Here is a 17,005-nt window from a genome sequence, read left to right on the forward strand (position 1 = left end):
AAAATTGATAAACCATTAGCCAGACTCATCAAGAAAAAGAGGGAGAGGACTCAAATCAATAAAATTAGCAATGAAAATGGAGAAGTTACAACAGACACTGCAGAAATACAAAGCAGCCTAAGAGACTACTACAAGCAACTCTATGCCAATAAAATGGACAACCTGGAAGAAATGGACAAATTCTTAGAAAAGCACAACCTTCTGAGACTGAACCAGGAAGAAAAAGAAAATATAAACAGACCAGTCACAAGGACTGAAATTGAAACTGATTAAAAATCTTCCAACATACAAATGCCCAGGACCAGATAGATTCACAGGTGAATTCTATCAAACATTTAGAGAAGAGCTAACCCTTATCCTTCTCAAACTCTTCCAAAAAATTGCAGAGAAAGGAACACTCCCAAACTCATTCTATGAGGCCACCATCACCCTGATACCAAAATCAGACAATGATACTACAAAAAAAGAAAATTACAGACCAATATCACTGATGAATATAGATGCAAAAATCCTCAACAAAATACTAGCAAACAGAATCCAACAACACATTAAAAGACTCATACACCATGATCAAGTGGGATTTATCCCAGGGGTGCAAGGATTCTTCAGTATATGCAAAGCAATCAATGTGATACACTATATTAACAAATTGAAGAATCAAAACCATATGATCATCTCAATAGATGCAGAAAAAGCTTTTGACAAAATTCAACACCGATTTATGATAAAAACTCTCCAGAAACTGGGCATAGAGGGAACCTACCTCAACATAATAAAGGCCATATAGGACAAACCCACAGCAAACATCATTTTCAATGGTGTAAAACTGAAAGCATTTCCTCTAAGATTAGGAACAAGACAAGGATGTCCACTCTCGCCACTAATATTCAACATAGTTTTGGAAGTCCTAGCCACGGCAATCAGAGAAGAAAAAGAAATAAAAGGAATACAAATTGGAAAAGAAGAAGTAAAACTGTCACCGTTTGCAGATGACATGATACTATACATAGAGAATCCTAAAGATGCCACCATAAAACTACTAGAGCTAATCAATGAATCTGGTAAAGTTGCAGGATACAAAATTGATGCACAGAAATCTCTTGCATTCCTATACACTAACAACGAAACATCAGAAAGATCAGAAAAAGAAATTAAGAGAACAATCGCATTCACCACTGCAACAAAAGTATAAAATACCTAGGAAGGTAAAAGACCTATATTCAGAAAACTATAAGACACTGATGAAAGAAATCAAAGATGACACAAACAGATGGAGAGATATACCACGTTCTTGGATTGGAAGAATCAATATTGTGAAAATGACTATACTACCCAAAGTAATCTACACATTCAATGCAATCCTTATCAAATTACCAGTGATATTTTTTACAGAACTAGAACAAAAATCTTAAAATGTGTATAGAGACACAAACGACCCCAAATAGCCAAAGCAGTCTTGAGGGAAAAAACGGAGATAGAGGAATCAGACTCCCCAACGTCAGACTATAGTACAAAGCTACAGTAATCAAGACAATATGGTACTGGCACAAAAACAGAAACATAGATCAATGGAACAGGATAGAAAGCCCAGAGGTAAACCCACGCACCTATGGTCAACTAATCCAACTTTTTTTAATTAAATAAAATTTTTTAAAAAACGAGTGCTTCGGGCTTCCCTCGTGGCACAGTGGTTGGGAGTCCACCTGCTGATGCAGAGGACATGGGCTCGTGCCCCGGTCCAGGAAGATCCCATATGCCACGGAGCGGCTGGGCCTGTGAGCCTTGGCCAATGAGCCTGCGCGTCTGGAGCCTGTGCTTCGCAGCAGGAGAGGCCACAACAGTGAGAGGCCCGCATACCGCAAAAACAAAACAAAAAAACCCGAGTGCTCCTCTCTTTAATATCCACCAATTTTTTTTGTTCTAAAAACATGCAAGGAAATCCATTCTGAAGTTTTTGCTTTTGGTTAAAAATTTAAGTTTATGACTATGCTATTATTATAGAGTTAATAAACCTATCTCATTATCTCATTAATTAAAGCTCAAACCACTAGATTATAAAAAAATAATAATAATATATTTTATATAATATATAAATGATACATTATTATTAATACATTATTATATATTAATAATATTATATAATAATATATTGTTATTAATATATTATTATATATTAATAATATTATATAATAATTATAATAATAATCTAGCTCAAACTACTAGATTATAAGAAAATAACCTGTAATGCTCAAAGGTTTACACAGACACCAACAAAAATAAAACCACTTACCATAAGTGATCAATAGAAGGACAAAAGGAATATTTTTAAATAGGTTCCTTATTGATTTCCCATAGGAATACTCTCCAGGGGGACTGTCTTGGAGAACTGCTTGAGCCTGGCTTGGTGGATACTGAGGTTTTTCTTTGAATGCTGGAAACATACATGAAAAGATAATTCAATATACAAGTCTTCTTTAGTGAGCAGACTAAAATCAGTTTAAGTTTAAAGAGGTAGTAAAAGTCTTTTATAGGAAGGCTTTTCATTTTCACTCATTTCTAAGTGAAGAATAGTTTGATATTATCATCTCAACCCTCTGAGATGGACTAAAACTCAGAGATTTGGCCAATTCACAGAACTGAACTGTAAAATCATCAATACTATATCACAACTTTGCCCAGTGATTATTCTGTTTTTAGTTAAGCAAGATTAATTTTTATTATATTAAGTATTCAACAATTGTATTTCTAAATTTGGTTCAATCTGTAATTAGAGGTAATATCAGATATGAGCAAGCCAGTATCTTATTGAACTTTTAGAGGACTGTCTTGAGTTAGTATCTATTTTCTTCTGAAATTTGATATAAAGTTTATCATCTGCTGCAATTACCCCTCTAGAACTGAAAAGGTCCATGTGGATTCATGGGAGCAGAGCTAGGTCCTGCTTGCCGACTCACTTCAGCTGCATATGGAAAATCTAGGGGTAGAGCTGGGAGACATAAAAGTGTGATACATAGTTTCTGATACTGTAAGTTCTAGCACTGCCCATTACTATGTAGTTAGAGAAAGATCGCACAGCCTTCTCAGCCAGATATTTAGAGACTGCCCTTTTGCTGGGCAGGGAAGGATCTACTAATTTCCTACAACAGATGGCTAGGCAGAGATTTCTGTAGGGTATGGCTAGCCAGGAGTCAAGACTTTCTGATAGAAGAGCTGACCTGCTAAGAGTGGTACATCAGAAATTAAAATCTAGTTTTAGTACTGACTCAAAATTTTAAACTCAAATACATACAGGAAAAATGCTGTATTTCACTGAATCTAAAATGGTCTGATGCTGGCCCTTAATGATCTTGGCAGGCACAACAGACGGTTTTCACGTAACCATACCTCAATTGACACCAGTGTTACATGCCATTGATTTTTTTTATTGTGAGAAGAACATTTAACTTGAAATCTACCCTCTTAACAAACTTTTAAGTGTACAATAAGTATTGTTAACTATAGGCATAATGTTATACAGCATATCGCCAGAACTTAGTCATCTTAGATGCCATTAATTGATTACTAAAGGCACCTCAATTTCAGAGACGTCATTTAAAAAATGTACACTTTAGAATCAATAAAGTAGGGTAAATTCAAAAGCCAAAAAGAAGGTATATGGATTCAGAAGAAAGTAATATTTTCTAAAATATTAGAATTTCCTCCTTCTCTTTCTCTCTCTCTCTTTTTAAATAGTGGCTATTTCTTTCTTCCAACAAAGAAGCCTGCTTTGTAGTTTGAAAGTGGTCTAGATCTGATGGACCTGACTGCCAACTGTAATCATGTAGAAATTTTTTAAAAATACAGATTTGGGGATTCTAGAGAAGGCTCAGTGAATCAGAACCTTCAGAACAGAACCTTAGAACTGTATTACACAAAACTCAACAGTCAGCCAGGTTTGAAAATCACTGCAAAAGAAAGAAATGATTCTTAAAACTTGCACACAATATTGTAATTCTCTTAATTCTCCTATTTGCTGCTAAAAATAAAAAATTACAGCTCTTTGCTCACCAAAACATGGATTAATTATGATATAAATAAAACAACAAACTAGACTTCTATTTTTATAGGTCTTACAACTAATTGAAGCAGAGACATAACTCATATTTACTTTTCAATATCCTTACATTGGAGGACTGGTAGACATAAAACGTTTTAAGTGGTTGCAACCCCTCCCCTTCCTTTCACCCTATCTGCTCCTTGCACTGTTGAGGACACCTGTTGTCCTCTCCTGAAAGTCTCTTTGCATCCTAGTTAAGATAGGAGATACTTCTTTTTATTAATATTGGTAAAACAGAACTCACATGTTGTAAAACAAAGTTTCAGAATGTAAAAACTATGCTTACAACGTAGTCATGGGTATTGAATGAGTCCTAAGTCTCTTACTTAGATTTTTATTTACTACAATAAAATAAGTCTAAATGGCTCAGATCTGAACTCAAATGCAAAATAAAAACAAGTTCTGGTAGTCTTTAATTCCATTAGACTTGTTTTCTGAATACAAGTGTTATGTCTTAGTTTCAGGAAGTTAACTGCTCTCTTGGACAAAATCAAGATTTTATCTACCAGCTACACAATATAGTAAAGTCAGGCTTAAGTCTATAAAGAAAAAAAAAAAGAGGAACAAAAAAACCATTGGTCTATGACCCTGTTTACGCCTCATTCCTCCTTTCAAAGGATGAAATATGGCTTTTTCTTTCTCCTTTGAAACTGAAAAATAGACTTCTAACTTCTCTTCTCCCCACCAAAAAGTTGTGCAAATAAAATAACTAATACAATAATTAATTAGTAAAAGTTATTCTCTACCCTTAGCAATAGGAATGGAAAGTAGCCAAAGGATTTTGGGCACCACATTCAAACTTTTTCTCCCATGATGAATAAATAACAAATCTATTGTGTTTAGGACCACTTCTATTTTTTGAAATCAGGTTATAATATTATCTTTTGATTTCATTATTTGTGCCTTTGTGATTCAAGCGGACATTACACATATTAATTTATTATAAGACAAACACAGGTTTGAATCCTGGCTCTGCCTCATCTCACTATATGACTCGAAGAAATCAATTCCTGCTTCTCAGCTATTGCTTTCTCATTCATAAAATGGAGATAACAACAACAAGCTGGTATGAGGACTATATGATATGTGTAAAAGAATTTTGTAATTATTGAGTACTACACAAAATACATTGTCTTTTTGAGGAATATTTATTTTTAAAAATCAGAGACTTTTCAGGGAATTCCCTGGCAGTCCAGTGGTTAGGACTTGGCTTCCACTGCAGAGGGTACAGGTTGGATCCCTGGTCGGGGAACTAAGATTCCACATGCTGTGCAGTGCAGCCAAACATAAATAAATAAATAAATATTTAAAAATAAATCAGAGACTTTTCTCAGGGCTTGAAATTCTTATACACTAAGTAAAATGTACTTCTATTAACAATTTATAATAGGAGCCAATATATAAATATCCTGAATATAGGAATCAAAAGTAAAACTATGCATGCATGTTTTATACTCATGTATTTAAATACCTTAATATTAAATATTTTGACTGCCATTACTTTTGGTTTCTGTCATCCACTCATTTTAGTGAATCAGGATGATAAGGATTTTAACTGACATACTTAAGTGATATAGTTTACTGCTCTGCATAAGAAGAACAGCTTTCAAATACAACAGCATTACCACTTATACAAGAGGAATTGAAACAAATGATCAGACTAAGTAAAAATTAAAATGATATATTTGTATATGTAACATTTTATTAATGGAGTTAGATTGCCCAGGCTCAAATTTCATCTTTAGCATTTATATACTAACTGTGACCATGAGTCAGTTAAATTTACTTAAATTCTGTGCCCAGTTTCCTCATTTATAAAATGGGAATGATAATAATAGTACCGCCCTTATAGGGCTTTGAGGATTAAATGAAATATAGCATGCAGTTGTGCTTTTAAACATGTTTGGTACATGTCAATCAAATGTTAGAGACTGTAATAGTATTCTCCCAATAAGAATGGGGTATTAGTGTGAAATTCAGTGGAAGGTTGGGCTTAATTCCTAGAAATGTTAGATAGATTACACTTAGGGAGGGTAATGGGATTACATGACATGAACCCTCCTCAAGTTAGTATTTTAGGAAGACTTCTGAATACCAGTTTGGTACATGTCACATTGCTGAAAAGCATCAGCACAAAACTAGATTATTTTATAAGATTTGATTGGGCTTCCAAAGTATGTATGGGTAGAATTTAGAAGGAAGTAGCATTGTCTCTTAGTAATTAAGGAACTTTAAGAAAGTTAGGATTTTTAAAATAATCCATATTTTCCTTAATAGCAAATATTTAGGTATAAGGAAAACAGGTAAATTTTTAATTTAAACGTCACAATTTTCAACCTAGACTTTCATATCACAACTGTATATTATCTTGCTTTTATACTATGCTTAGTATCATAAGACTAAGTTTATAGGTCACCAAGCAAAACTTGACAATGAGCTTTTTTTTTTTCCTATTCTATTTCCATTCCATTCACCTCCCATTTCCATTTCCACTGTCTACTCATAAGCCATGAGTACATAAATAATTATGTACATGAATAGCTCTCTTTTAATTTCTTAAATAATACAGGGTGATACGCCAATGGTCATACCTATGTTTTTTGTCCCACTCCTTTGACAAATAAAAATCTTATATTTGTAACCATGGCTCACGGGCCCAACTGTTCCACAGCATGTGGGATCTTCCCGGACCAGGGCACGAACCCGTGTCCCCTGCATTGGCAGGTGGACTCTCAACCACTGCGCCACCAGGGAAGCCTGAGAATTTTATAATTTAATAATCCCTATTGCTAATGGAAGATCCATTTATGCAAAATGTATATAAACTATATCTCATACTTCATCTAGCACATCAAGTATGGCTACCAGAAAAGTAGATATAGGAATTTGTTTTTTAAAAATATAGATTTCTTTTAAAACCGTGTTAAACTGCCAAAATAGTACAAGGGATAATTTATCCTTTTTCAGTAGTCAGCACACAGCAAATATGCCACTCCCTAACAGAAACATAAAAACCAATCATAGGTAGATTGGACATGTCAGAATATTTTAAATGCTACCATGAGAATATTTTGTTCATTATCTTAAGGGAAATTAAAAATATGTGGGCTGAGTTTCCTATCCCTGGGTCCAGCAGTTCATCTCTAAAGGCACCTGTGGTGGTGCAGTGGTTAAGAATCCGCCTGCCAATGCAGGGGACACCGGTTCGAGCCCTGGTCCGGGAAGATCCCACATGCCACCAAGCAACTAAGCCCATGTGCCACAACTACTGAGCCTGCGCTCTAGAGTCCACGAGCCACAACTAGTGAGCCCATGTGCCACAACTACTGAAGCCTGCACGCCTAGAGCCTGTGCTCCACAACAAGAGAAGCCACCACAATGAGAAGCCTGCGTACCGCAACGAAGAGTAGTCCCCGCTTGCCACAACTAGAGAAAGCCCGCGTGCAGCAACGAAGACACAAATCAGCCAAAAATAAAATAAAATAATTAAATAAATAAAATTTTAAAAAATAAAGGCATCTCTATCAAAACACTCCATAGTCTTTAATATACATTTTCTTTGAAAACTGAGGATTTTATATCTGGTGATCATAAAAAAAAATTGCATTTTTCATTACTGTTATAAACATGGTAAAAATCAACATATAAAATTTAAAACTCCAGCTATAATGAAATTTAATTATAAATTTTAATGATTGAAAGATGGCCTTTCAACTTTAAAGTTCCTTTCTTCTTCAAATCAATTTAAGATATACTGAGTGCCCAAAAGGCAATATTACAGTTATGTTAGCAGCTCTATTACTTAAATAAGCCTCACCTATTCTTTTCCCTGAAATCAAAATTGTTTCCCATTAAAAATAACTTTAAAAAGCAGACCTTCCCAAACCTTCTTCCAAACTGATGATGGCTGCTTGCAGCTGATTCTGACTGACTGCTTCAAGAGACAGGCCCGGACGAGAGGACTCGGGGACGAGTGGTGGCAGCAGTGCTTTGCTGGAGTGGCCTAACAAGCAGATAGTTGCCACAGTTTGAAATTCTGCTGAACAGCTTGCTGCTGCCCAGGATCATTCACTGGTCAACATTTTCAGATCCAGTTAACTGTTAAATTGGGGATCCCTGGAAGGATTTATCATTTAAAGGAAGGTTGTAGCCTATTCGCATCATTTCAAAGCACGACAAGAACTTGTTCCTGGCGAGGTTAGTGTAAGATGCAGACACGTAGATGGATAGGCAAAGAGGAGGCAGGTAATATGTTTGAAACCAACAGTTATCAGGAAAGAAAAGTTAGTCGGGAGACAAATGAGATGAATTAGTCTTAAAACCCTTTACAACATTAAAACGGATGTAGCGGACCATAACATATCCTTAGGCGGTAGCATTCATTACCTAAACAAGAAAGTGAACAGCAAGAATGAAACAAGCAAATAGCACTTGAGATATTACCAGTACAAATTTTCAGGGTTGGTTATTTTTATTTTCATATGTTTGTCATGCACTTATCTATTTAAGCTTTAGGGAAAATAATTCACTTACCAATTACCGTTAAAATAAATAAAAGTGTGGCGACAGCTGAAGTTCCATAAAACATGGTACTGATATTACAAGCCAGCAGTTGTGTGTTATTCTGTGTGTTCGGCACCAAAACTGGTGGCAGCAAAAAGCCAACTGCAGTTCCAAGCTGTAAAATAAACAGTCCTGTTAATTCTTTCTTCTTATTATAAGAGAAAAAAAAGTAATCAACATAAAGACAACCACTATTGCAAGGTCCTTTCGTAAGCTCTAAAGCACCATGTTCTAATGTCTTTTTACCATACCATTAAAGGAAAATTGTTGTCAAATGTCTTCCCTAGTTAATAAACATTTACTAAGCTCCAACCATCCAAATGATGCTGCTATAAAGTTGTGCAAGACACACTCCTTACCCTTTGGCTACTTACAATAAAAAAGGAGAATAAGGGCTTCCCTGGTGGCGCAGTGGTTGAGAGTCCGCCTGCCGATGCAGGGGACACAGGTTCGTGCCCCGGTCCGGGAGGATCCCACATGCCGCGGAGCGGCTGGGCCCATGAGCCATGGCCGCTGAGCCTGCGCATCCGGAGCCTGTGCTCCACAGCGGGAGAGGCCACAGCAGTGAGAGGCCCACATACCGCCAAAAAAAAAAAAAAAGGAGAACAAAAATACACACATATACACAAAAGAATGCTGAGAAAAGACAACATACAAAATGGGAGAAAATATTTGCAAATCATATATTTGATAAAGATCTACCATCCAGAATATATAGAGAACTCTTACAACTCTACAACAAAAAGACAAACATCCCAATTCAAAAATGGGCAAAAGACCTGAATAGACATTGCTCCAAAGAAGATATATAAAATGTTCAACAAGTACATGAAAAAATGCTCAATATCATTAGTTATTGGGGAAATGCAAATCAAAACTATACCTGCTAGAATGGCTATAATTTAAAAAAAAAAAAACAGAAAGTAACAAATGTTGTCATGATGTGGAGAAATTGGAACCCTTGTACACTGCTAATAAGACTGTAAAACAGTGCAGTCACCATGGAAGACAATTTGGCAGTTCCTTAAAAAGTTAAACATAGAATTACTGTATGACCTAGCAATTCCTCTCTTGGGTATATACCCCCAAACTGAAAACAGGTATTGAATATTGTGCATGAATATCCGTAGCAGCCCTATTTGCAATAGCCAAAAGGTGGAAAAAAGCAAATTGCCTATCAATGAATGAATGGATAAACAAAATGTGGTATATCCATTCAATGAAATATTATTTAGAAAGAATGAAATACTGATAGATGCAGTAACACGGATGACCTTTGAAAACTTGCTAAATGAAAGAAGCCAGACACAAAAGGTCACATATTGTATGATTCTATTTATATGAAATATCTAGACTAGGGAAATCCATAGCGAGAAAACAAATTAGTGGTTGCCAGGGGCTAGAGAGGGGGGAATGAGGAGTGACTGCTTAGTGGGAACTGGGTCTTCTTCGAGGGTAGATAAAAATGTTTGGGAACCAGATATAGGTGATGGCTGCAAAACATCGTGAAGGTACTAAATGCCACTGAGCTGTACACTTTAAAATGATTAATTTTTTTATGTGAATTTTACCTCAGGAAAAAAAAAATTAGGCCGACTATGATCATCACAACAAGAGAAATAAAATCAAAGTATTAAAGGGGGATCAGTGGAGGGAGAATTCAGATTCTTTGGGGGACGGAGGTGAGACAGAAGGGCCCAAGATAGGTTTCAAAGAGGAGGCTGAGGCAGAGAAGTAACATTTACCAAATATTGCATTTGCTCCCTATAAAAAGCTGGATAGAGACAGTTAAACAGGTAATTACAAGTGTAGTAAGAGCAGTACTGTGATGAGAGGTAGAGAGTGCCATGACTGGGAAGATCATGTAATTGATCATTCAAGCAAGAACACTAGTCAGAGTGAAAGGGACCCCATGAGCAGTTGTACTGGATGACAGATGTACACCTGGACTATTCTAGGCCAGTTGGAGCATATGGTCACCTTAGCTAAGAGAGTACTTTAGAGGAGCACCTTGTATAGACTTGGGGTTGAGGCAAAATTTCTAAAGGAACAAAGATCTGAATAAGAAATTAGAGTTAGCCAAGTGAAATAGAAATGTTCCCAGTTAAGTAAGTCAGAAAGAGAAAAATATCGTATATTAACGCATATATGTAGAACCTAGAAAAATGGTACAGATGAACCGGTTTGCAGGGCAGAAATTGAGACACAGATGTAGAGAACAAATGTATGGACACCAAGGGGGGAAAGCGGGGGTGGGGGTGGTGGGATGAATTGGGCGATTGGGATTGATATGTATACACTGATGTGTATAAAATTGATGACTAATAAGAACCTGCTGTATAAAAAATAAATAAAATAAAATTCAAAAAATATATATATGTTCCCAGTCAACGGAACATCATGTACAAAGGAAGGAGAGAGCATGACCTTGTGAGAAACTGTAAGTAGTGCACAAGTCCCCTCAGAGCAGAGCAAGTCTGTATATGAGGAATGGAGGCTGTGCAGAGAGGTGATGCTGAGGAATTGGCAGGAGGCAGAACTGGAAGGTCTCACTTGACACTTAAGAGAGTTTGAATTTTTTCCTAAGGGCAATGGAAGACACTGCAGAGGGCAAGGGAGTGTCCAGGACAGATGTGCACATTAGAAAGACCACAATGGATGAATGTGGAGAAGAGAGGGAAGAGAGCAAGAGCTGCAGATAGGAAAATCAGTTAGCAAGCTCTAGGTGAGAGCTACGGGTGGCCAAGGCTAAGATGGTGGCAGTGGAAATGAAGAGTAATGAGCTGGGAGACAAGGTAAATTTTGATTGGTGGGGTCATATGGGATAGTCAAGTGGAAATATCCAGCTGACCAGTATCTACATAAGTCTGAAGCTCATTAATTTATTGAATAAATTTTTATGGAGAATCTACAACATGCCAGGCACTCTAATGAATGCTGTACATTTAGACGATGTGCCTATTTCATGAAACTTACAACCTAATGGTGGGGATCGGAGAAGAGTAATAATTAACAATTAATATATAAACATAAATATATCAGACAGTGATAAGCACTACATAGAGGATTAAAGTACAATGATGTAATAAGACAGTGACTGGGCAACTCTAAATGGGATACTGAAGAAATGCCACTGAATGGTATTTAAAATGAATTTAAACTGAGAGCTGAATGATAATAAGAATATAACAATGTGATCTTAGGAGGAAGAACATTCCAGACAGAGAGAATGTTTTTGCAAAGGCCCTTATGAAAAATGCAAGCTTAGTGTCGTTTAAGGAAGCAAAAACATATTAGTAAGGTTTTGTAATCCAGAGTAAGGAATTTAGATTTTATTTTAATTACTATGGGAAATCATTGGAGAGTTCAAAGCAGAGCTATGACATGATCTGATCTATGTTTTAAAAGGTTCTCTCAGGAATTCCCTGGCAGTCCAGTGGTTAGGGCTTGGTGCTTTCACTGCTGGGGCTTGGGTTCAATCCCTGGCTGGGGAACTAAGATCCTGCAAGCCGTGCGGCATGGCTAAAAAATTTAAAAAAAAATTTTTTTTAGAAGGTTCTCTCAGGTTAGAGACTTGGCACAGTAGATGGGTAGTTAAAAGATAGGATTCAGGAATCAGACAGACCTAAGTGTGAATTCTGCTGCTAATTAGCTGTGTGACTTTTGGAAAATAATTTTATCCCTTCAAGTCTCAGCTTCTGTATATATAAAATGAGGAGACTAATAGTTCCTACCTTACATAATGAAATTAAACGAAACAATGTGTGAAAGTACTTAGCATGGTGCCAGGTTTAGTGAATGCTCAATAATGTTGAATATTACTATGAATGATCACTCCATAATCTAGGCATACTTGGGGGTCGTGAGCAAGTACAGAGCTACTAGAGTCAAGGAAGGATTCGAACACTTAGGGAGAATGTAGGAGGAAGGCCCAGAGGTGTGCCAAGTGTTAGAGGGAAATCTGCCTATGAGAAAACATTTCCATTTATTATCCATGAAATAGATAATCCATAGATATGGAGTTGATAATATTTCCATCATGCTCAATGAAGTATTAATCTTGCATATAATTTCGTAAATGAAAAAATAGTTGAAGGAAACAGTTCCTATCCAAACATGCAGAAGCAACCAACTAAAATATCAGTCACAAATTATTTTGGATATACAACTATATTTCAAGCTATCCCTTCTTCTGTACTTTTAAAGGAAATAAATATAAAGCAATAAGCCCACATGTAGAGTTACTCTTTACATGGAATTTAAATAGATCTTACTGTGATCTTGAAACAAGTGTTAGACCAGAAGTAAAAGAGTAACATTCTTTTGTTACATAGCTACATGATATATGTATAGAGAGAAGTAACATTTTTGTTATACAGGTCTTTTTTTTTTTTTTAAGCAATTTCTTTTAAAAGTCTTTATTGAATTTGCTACAATATTGCTTCTGTTTTATGTTTTGCTTTTTTTGGCCCCAAGGCATGTGGGATCTTAGCTCCCTGACCAGGGATCGAACCTGCACCCCCTGCATTGGAAGGGGAAGTCTTAACCATGGGACCGGCAGGAAAGTCCCCTGTTATACAGGTTTTTAACTTGATTCTCCTCGAGCTGAATGAACACTCGAAATAATTTACATAAAGTATCATAGGACTCCATATGCAAAATTTAAATTACAGTAAAAGGACCATTCTGCAATTAAAACACATACACACACACACACACACACACACACACACACACACACACACAAATTCTACCTAATAATGCTACTGGAATGCTAATGAATTTGAACCTATGGTGTTGGCAAGTCTAGGAAACAGTTTAATGGAGACTTGGCAAAATAAGCCACGCTTTTGCAATGGATTCTATGATCTATGATTTGTCTTGCATTTTCTTACCGTTAATATTTGGTAATAGGACTCAGTAATGCTGTGAGGTCTTTATCACTATATTTATTTAGTGATCATTTACAAACGTCTGTTATGTACCAGGCACTCTGCTGACTGCTAATATATAAAATTAAACAGAAGCTGTTTACATGGACCACTCAAAATAAGAACAAACTTCCCAGAACACAGCACCTTCCTTTTGCAAAGAATACACTGATGACAAAAATAATACCTACTTTAGACTCATTCATTATCGCACTGACAAGTTTTTTATGATGTTAGGCCTAAATATGGGCCTGTACAGTTAATTACTTTACAGGTAATTCTCAAAGATGACCAGGTAGTCATTTTAAACTGGTTTTGAAAGGTCTGTCTTCACAAATAAATCAAAACCCCTCTTTAATCCAAGACTGCTTCCTATTTTATGACTGCTCACCTCCTCTCCTTCATTTATAGAATGCCTCCTAAGGATCCATATACCTAGCTCACATGGCCTATGACGTTTTATCTGGTCCTTCAGGATCCGATTTTCATCTATTACCCTAGTCCTTACCTGATTACCTAGCACGGCGGTGGCGCAAGCTGTGGACACCTCCTTGGGCCCAAACCACACTGAAGCGATGTGGGAGGGCAAGCCGAGGATGAACACCTGGGCCACAGAGCACAGGCACTGGCCTAACATGGTGACCCAGAAGAGATGCTGCTGCACGCTGCCGCACTTGATCCAGGCGCCCAGGCAGTTGAGGCCGGAACCCAGCAGGGCGGTGAGCCGCAGGCCTCTGGTATCCAGCAGCCAGGTGGCCGGGAAGATGAGGGGCACGTAGGCCAGCATGTATACCATGGACAGCCAGTCAATGTGCAGCGAGGAGACGTTGTAGAAGCCCTCGAAAACGTTGCTGATGATGCTGTATTGGATCCACTGAAACGCGTTCACCATCGAGTACAGGCTGAAGATCAGTAGCACCAAAAAGCGCCGCGCGGAGAGCGCAGTCCGGGGCACCAGGGTGCCCTCGACCGCCGGCGTCTGCTCGCCGGAGTCCTTGGGCAGCAACTGGGCCTGGGTCTCCTCCTCCGGGGCCAGCGGAGTCTTCGGCCTGTCCAGAGCTCCCGAGGCGGCCTTGGGGCTGTCCCGAGAGACCCCATTCAGGGCCAAGCAGCCGGCTTTGGGCCCGTTCTGCGTCTCCGCACTCACCTTTCCAGCGGGCGCGTCCCCCGGGACCGGGAGGTATCCGTTCGCGGGCGGGTGCCCGTTCGCCACCGTTGTCCCCTCCTCATCGTCGGGCAGTGCCATGTCCCTGGGCTCCCCGGGGCCGCCTGGCGCCCCCGCCCTCCTCCCAGCCCTGCACCCGCAGCCCAAGACCCGAGGCCCTCCCTGCACCCCAAGCCCTACCCCTCGGCCCACTGCTCCTGCGACCCTCTCCCCGGCCGAGTGAGCCTCGGTCTGAACCGGGAGCTGCAACCCGCGCTGCCTGAGTCCGCAGGCAAAGTCCTCGTTCCCGTGCGCTGCCCGGCAGGCAGTCACTCAGGGGCAGGCCGGGCCGGGAGAAAGCAGCGTCACTGCGCGGTGGAGGCCCGCTGGCCAATCAGCGGCACCCTCGCCCGTCGGAGCCAATCGGGGAGCTTCCGGAGGGGCGGGGCGGGAGTGAGTGTGCGGGGCGGGAGTGAGTGTGCGGGGCGGTAGAGGAGGAAGGCCAAGCTGGAGGTCTGCGCTAGGTGTTCTTCTTCTGGATGGATGCTGTGGCCAGAAGTCCTCCGACCTGGGCGTGGGCGGGCGGGAGGCGACCTTTGAATTGGGCAACTCGGGACTGGGAACGAGGGGCTAGGAGAAACGGGGGAGACAAAGAGGCAGACGTGAGTCTCTCCACCTAGAGGGGCTCCTCTAGGGACAGGTCTAACACTGGCAGAGGACAAACTTGGCCTCTCGGCCCAATGCAGCTGTCAACATCGGACGCTGCCTTTAAAGCAGACAGGAGCACGTTTCATAAATTCGTGCTGTCTCGGCAGAGGGAGAGCACCAGAAAGCATTCTGATCCAAATAAAGAGATTTCTTCAGAAATCTGGCCTTGTGAAGTTGGAATCTCTGGGATGTGCTGTGCCTGAGCAGGCCCTGTTGCTCAACATTCTCCCTTGCACCAACACTTGCAGTTAGTATTTACTGGACACACATTCAGTGGCTTCCAAGCACCATACTTGCTTTGAAAGGTATGTGCCCCACACTGTCATGGACTCTGGGGAATAAAAAATAAAAATGAGACATATTGCCTACTCTCAAGAGCACACGTAGCCTTGTCAGTGTTCCTGGACTACAGGAAAAGTCAGTCCTGCTACTTCTTGGGAAACTAAGTTTGAAGGAAAAAAAAAAAGACTCCAAGTATTCATTATTAAAGTGGAATTGAAACTAGGGGTATCTCCCAATGGATTTAATCTTAAAAGGTAGGGCTTCCCTGGTGGCGCAGTGGTTAAGAATCCGCCTGCCAATGCAGGGAACAGAGGTTCGAGCCCTGGTCCAGGAAAATCCCACATGCCGCGGGGCAAGTAAGCCCGTGAGCCACAAGTACTGAGCCTGCGCTCTGGAGGCGGGGCCCCGCAACTACTGAAGCCCATGCGCCTAGAGCCGGTACGCCACAGGAAGAGAAGCCACTGTAATGAGATGCCCGTGCACCTCGACGAAGAGTAGCGCCCACTCTCCATAACTGGAGAAAGCCTGCTCGCAGCAATGAAGACCCAATGCAGCCAAAAATAAATAAAAGGTTTATTTTTTTAAAAAGTGTTGCTACCTAGAACTCTAAAACCCAGTACACTTTCTTTTTATTGCCTCTTAACATCATTATTTTGGTAGCATATAAAAATATATCAGATATGTCTCAGTGCAGGTGAAATACTACATAATCCTAAACCTGAAGAAATCTGTGCATTTTATGTCTTCCTTGGTCATCCTATATAACTTGCACATTCCACTCCTAATCCCCTTCATTTTTCTTCTGAATGCTTAGCACTCTAAAATGTCATTTTGTTGTTGTTGGTCATTTCCTCCTTCCCCACTAAAACGTCAGTTCTGTGAGGGCAGGGCTGAAAGTTGTTTTGCTTTGCTGCTGTTGCCGTATACTGAGAACCTGAAACAGTACTTAGCAGTAGGTGTTCAATAAATATTTACTGAATGACTGCAAGTAACAAGCATTGGATATTTTAAATAATTACTTATTTTTAAAGTGAATCCATTTCTTTTTTAAAAAAATTGTGAAGTTCCTCTGCAAATATGATTTTCTAAACATTGATTTAGATATTATTTTAGATGACTGAGTGATGTCCTCTGAATGAACAAAAAAATAACTAAATGTGGAATCCAAAGGACTTCATTCTTAGTTAAGATGTCTATTATATGGATTTCTGAAAAATGAACTAATTGCATTGCTTAATATTCAGTACAACTCACTATTCATTATTCTGAGGCTTTTTTTTT

General features: G+C 39.1%; 1 protein-coding gene across 2 annotated transcripts in view; it reads right to left on the reverse strand.

The window, feature by feature from the left end:
- FLVCR1 (FLVCR choline and heme transporter 1) overlaps positions 1–14,912 on the reverse strand; it is a 37,726-nt gene extending 22,814 nt beyond the window's left edge. For both annotated transcript variants that reach the window (XM_024751193.1, XM_024751192.1), the window contains exons 1-3: positions 14,099–14,912; positions 8,630–8,774; positions 2,291–2,431 (exon numbers count right to left, since the gene is read on the reverse strand). In XM_024751193.1, coding sequence (XP_024606961.1) covers positions 2,291–2,431; positions 8,630–8,774; positions 14,099–14,836 — 1,024 coding nt within the window. In that variant the 5' untranslated portion in view covers positions 14,837–14,912. The remainder of the gene's footprint in view (positions 1–2,290; positions 2,432–8,629; positions 8,775–14,098) is intronic.
- Between the last annotated feature and the right edge of the window lie 2,093 nt (positions 14,913–17,005).

The sequence above is a fragment of the Neophocaena asiaeorientalis genome, unplaced genomic scaffold, assembly GCF_003031525.2.
Source record: "Neophocaena asiaeorientalis asiaeorientalis breed wild unplaced genomic scaffold, Neophocaena_asiaeorientalis_V1.1 scaffold67, whole genome shotgun sequence".
Taxonomy (NCBI): Eukaryota; Metazoa; Chordata; class Mammalia; order Artiodactyla; family Phocoenidae; genus Neophocaena; species Neophocaena asiaeorientalis.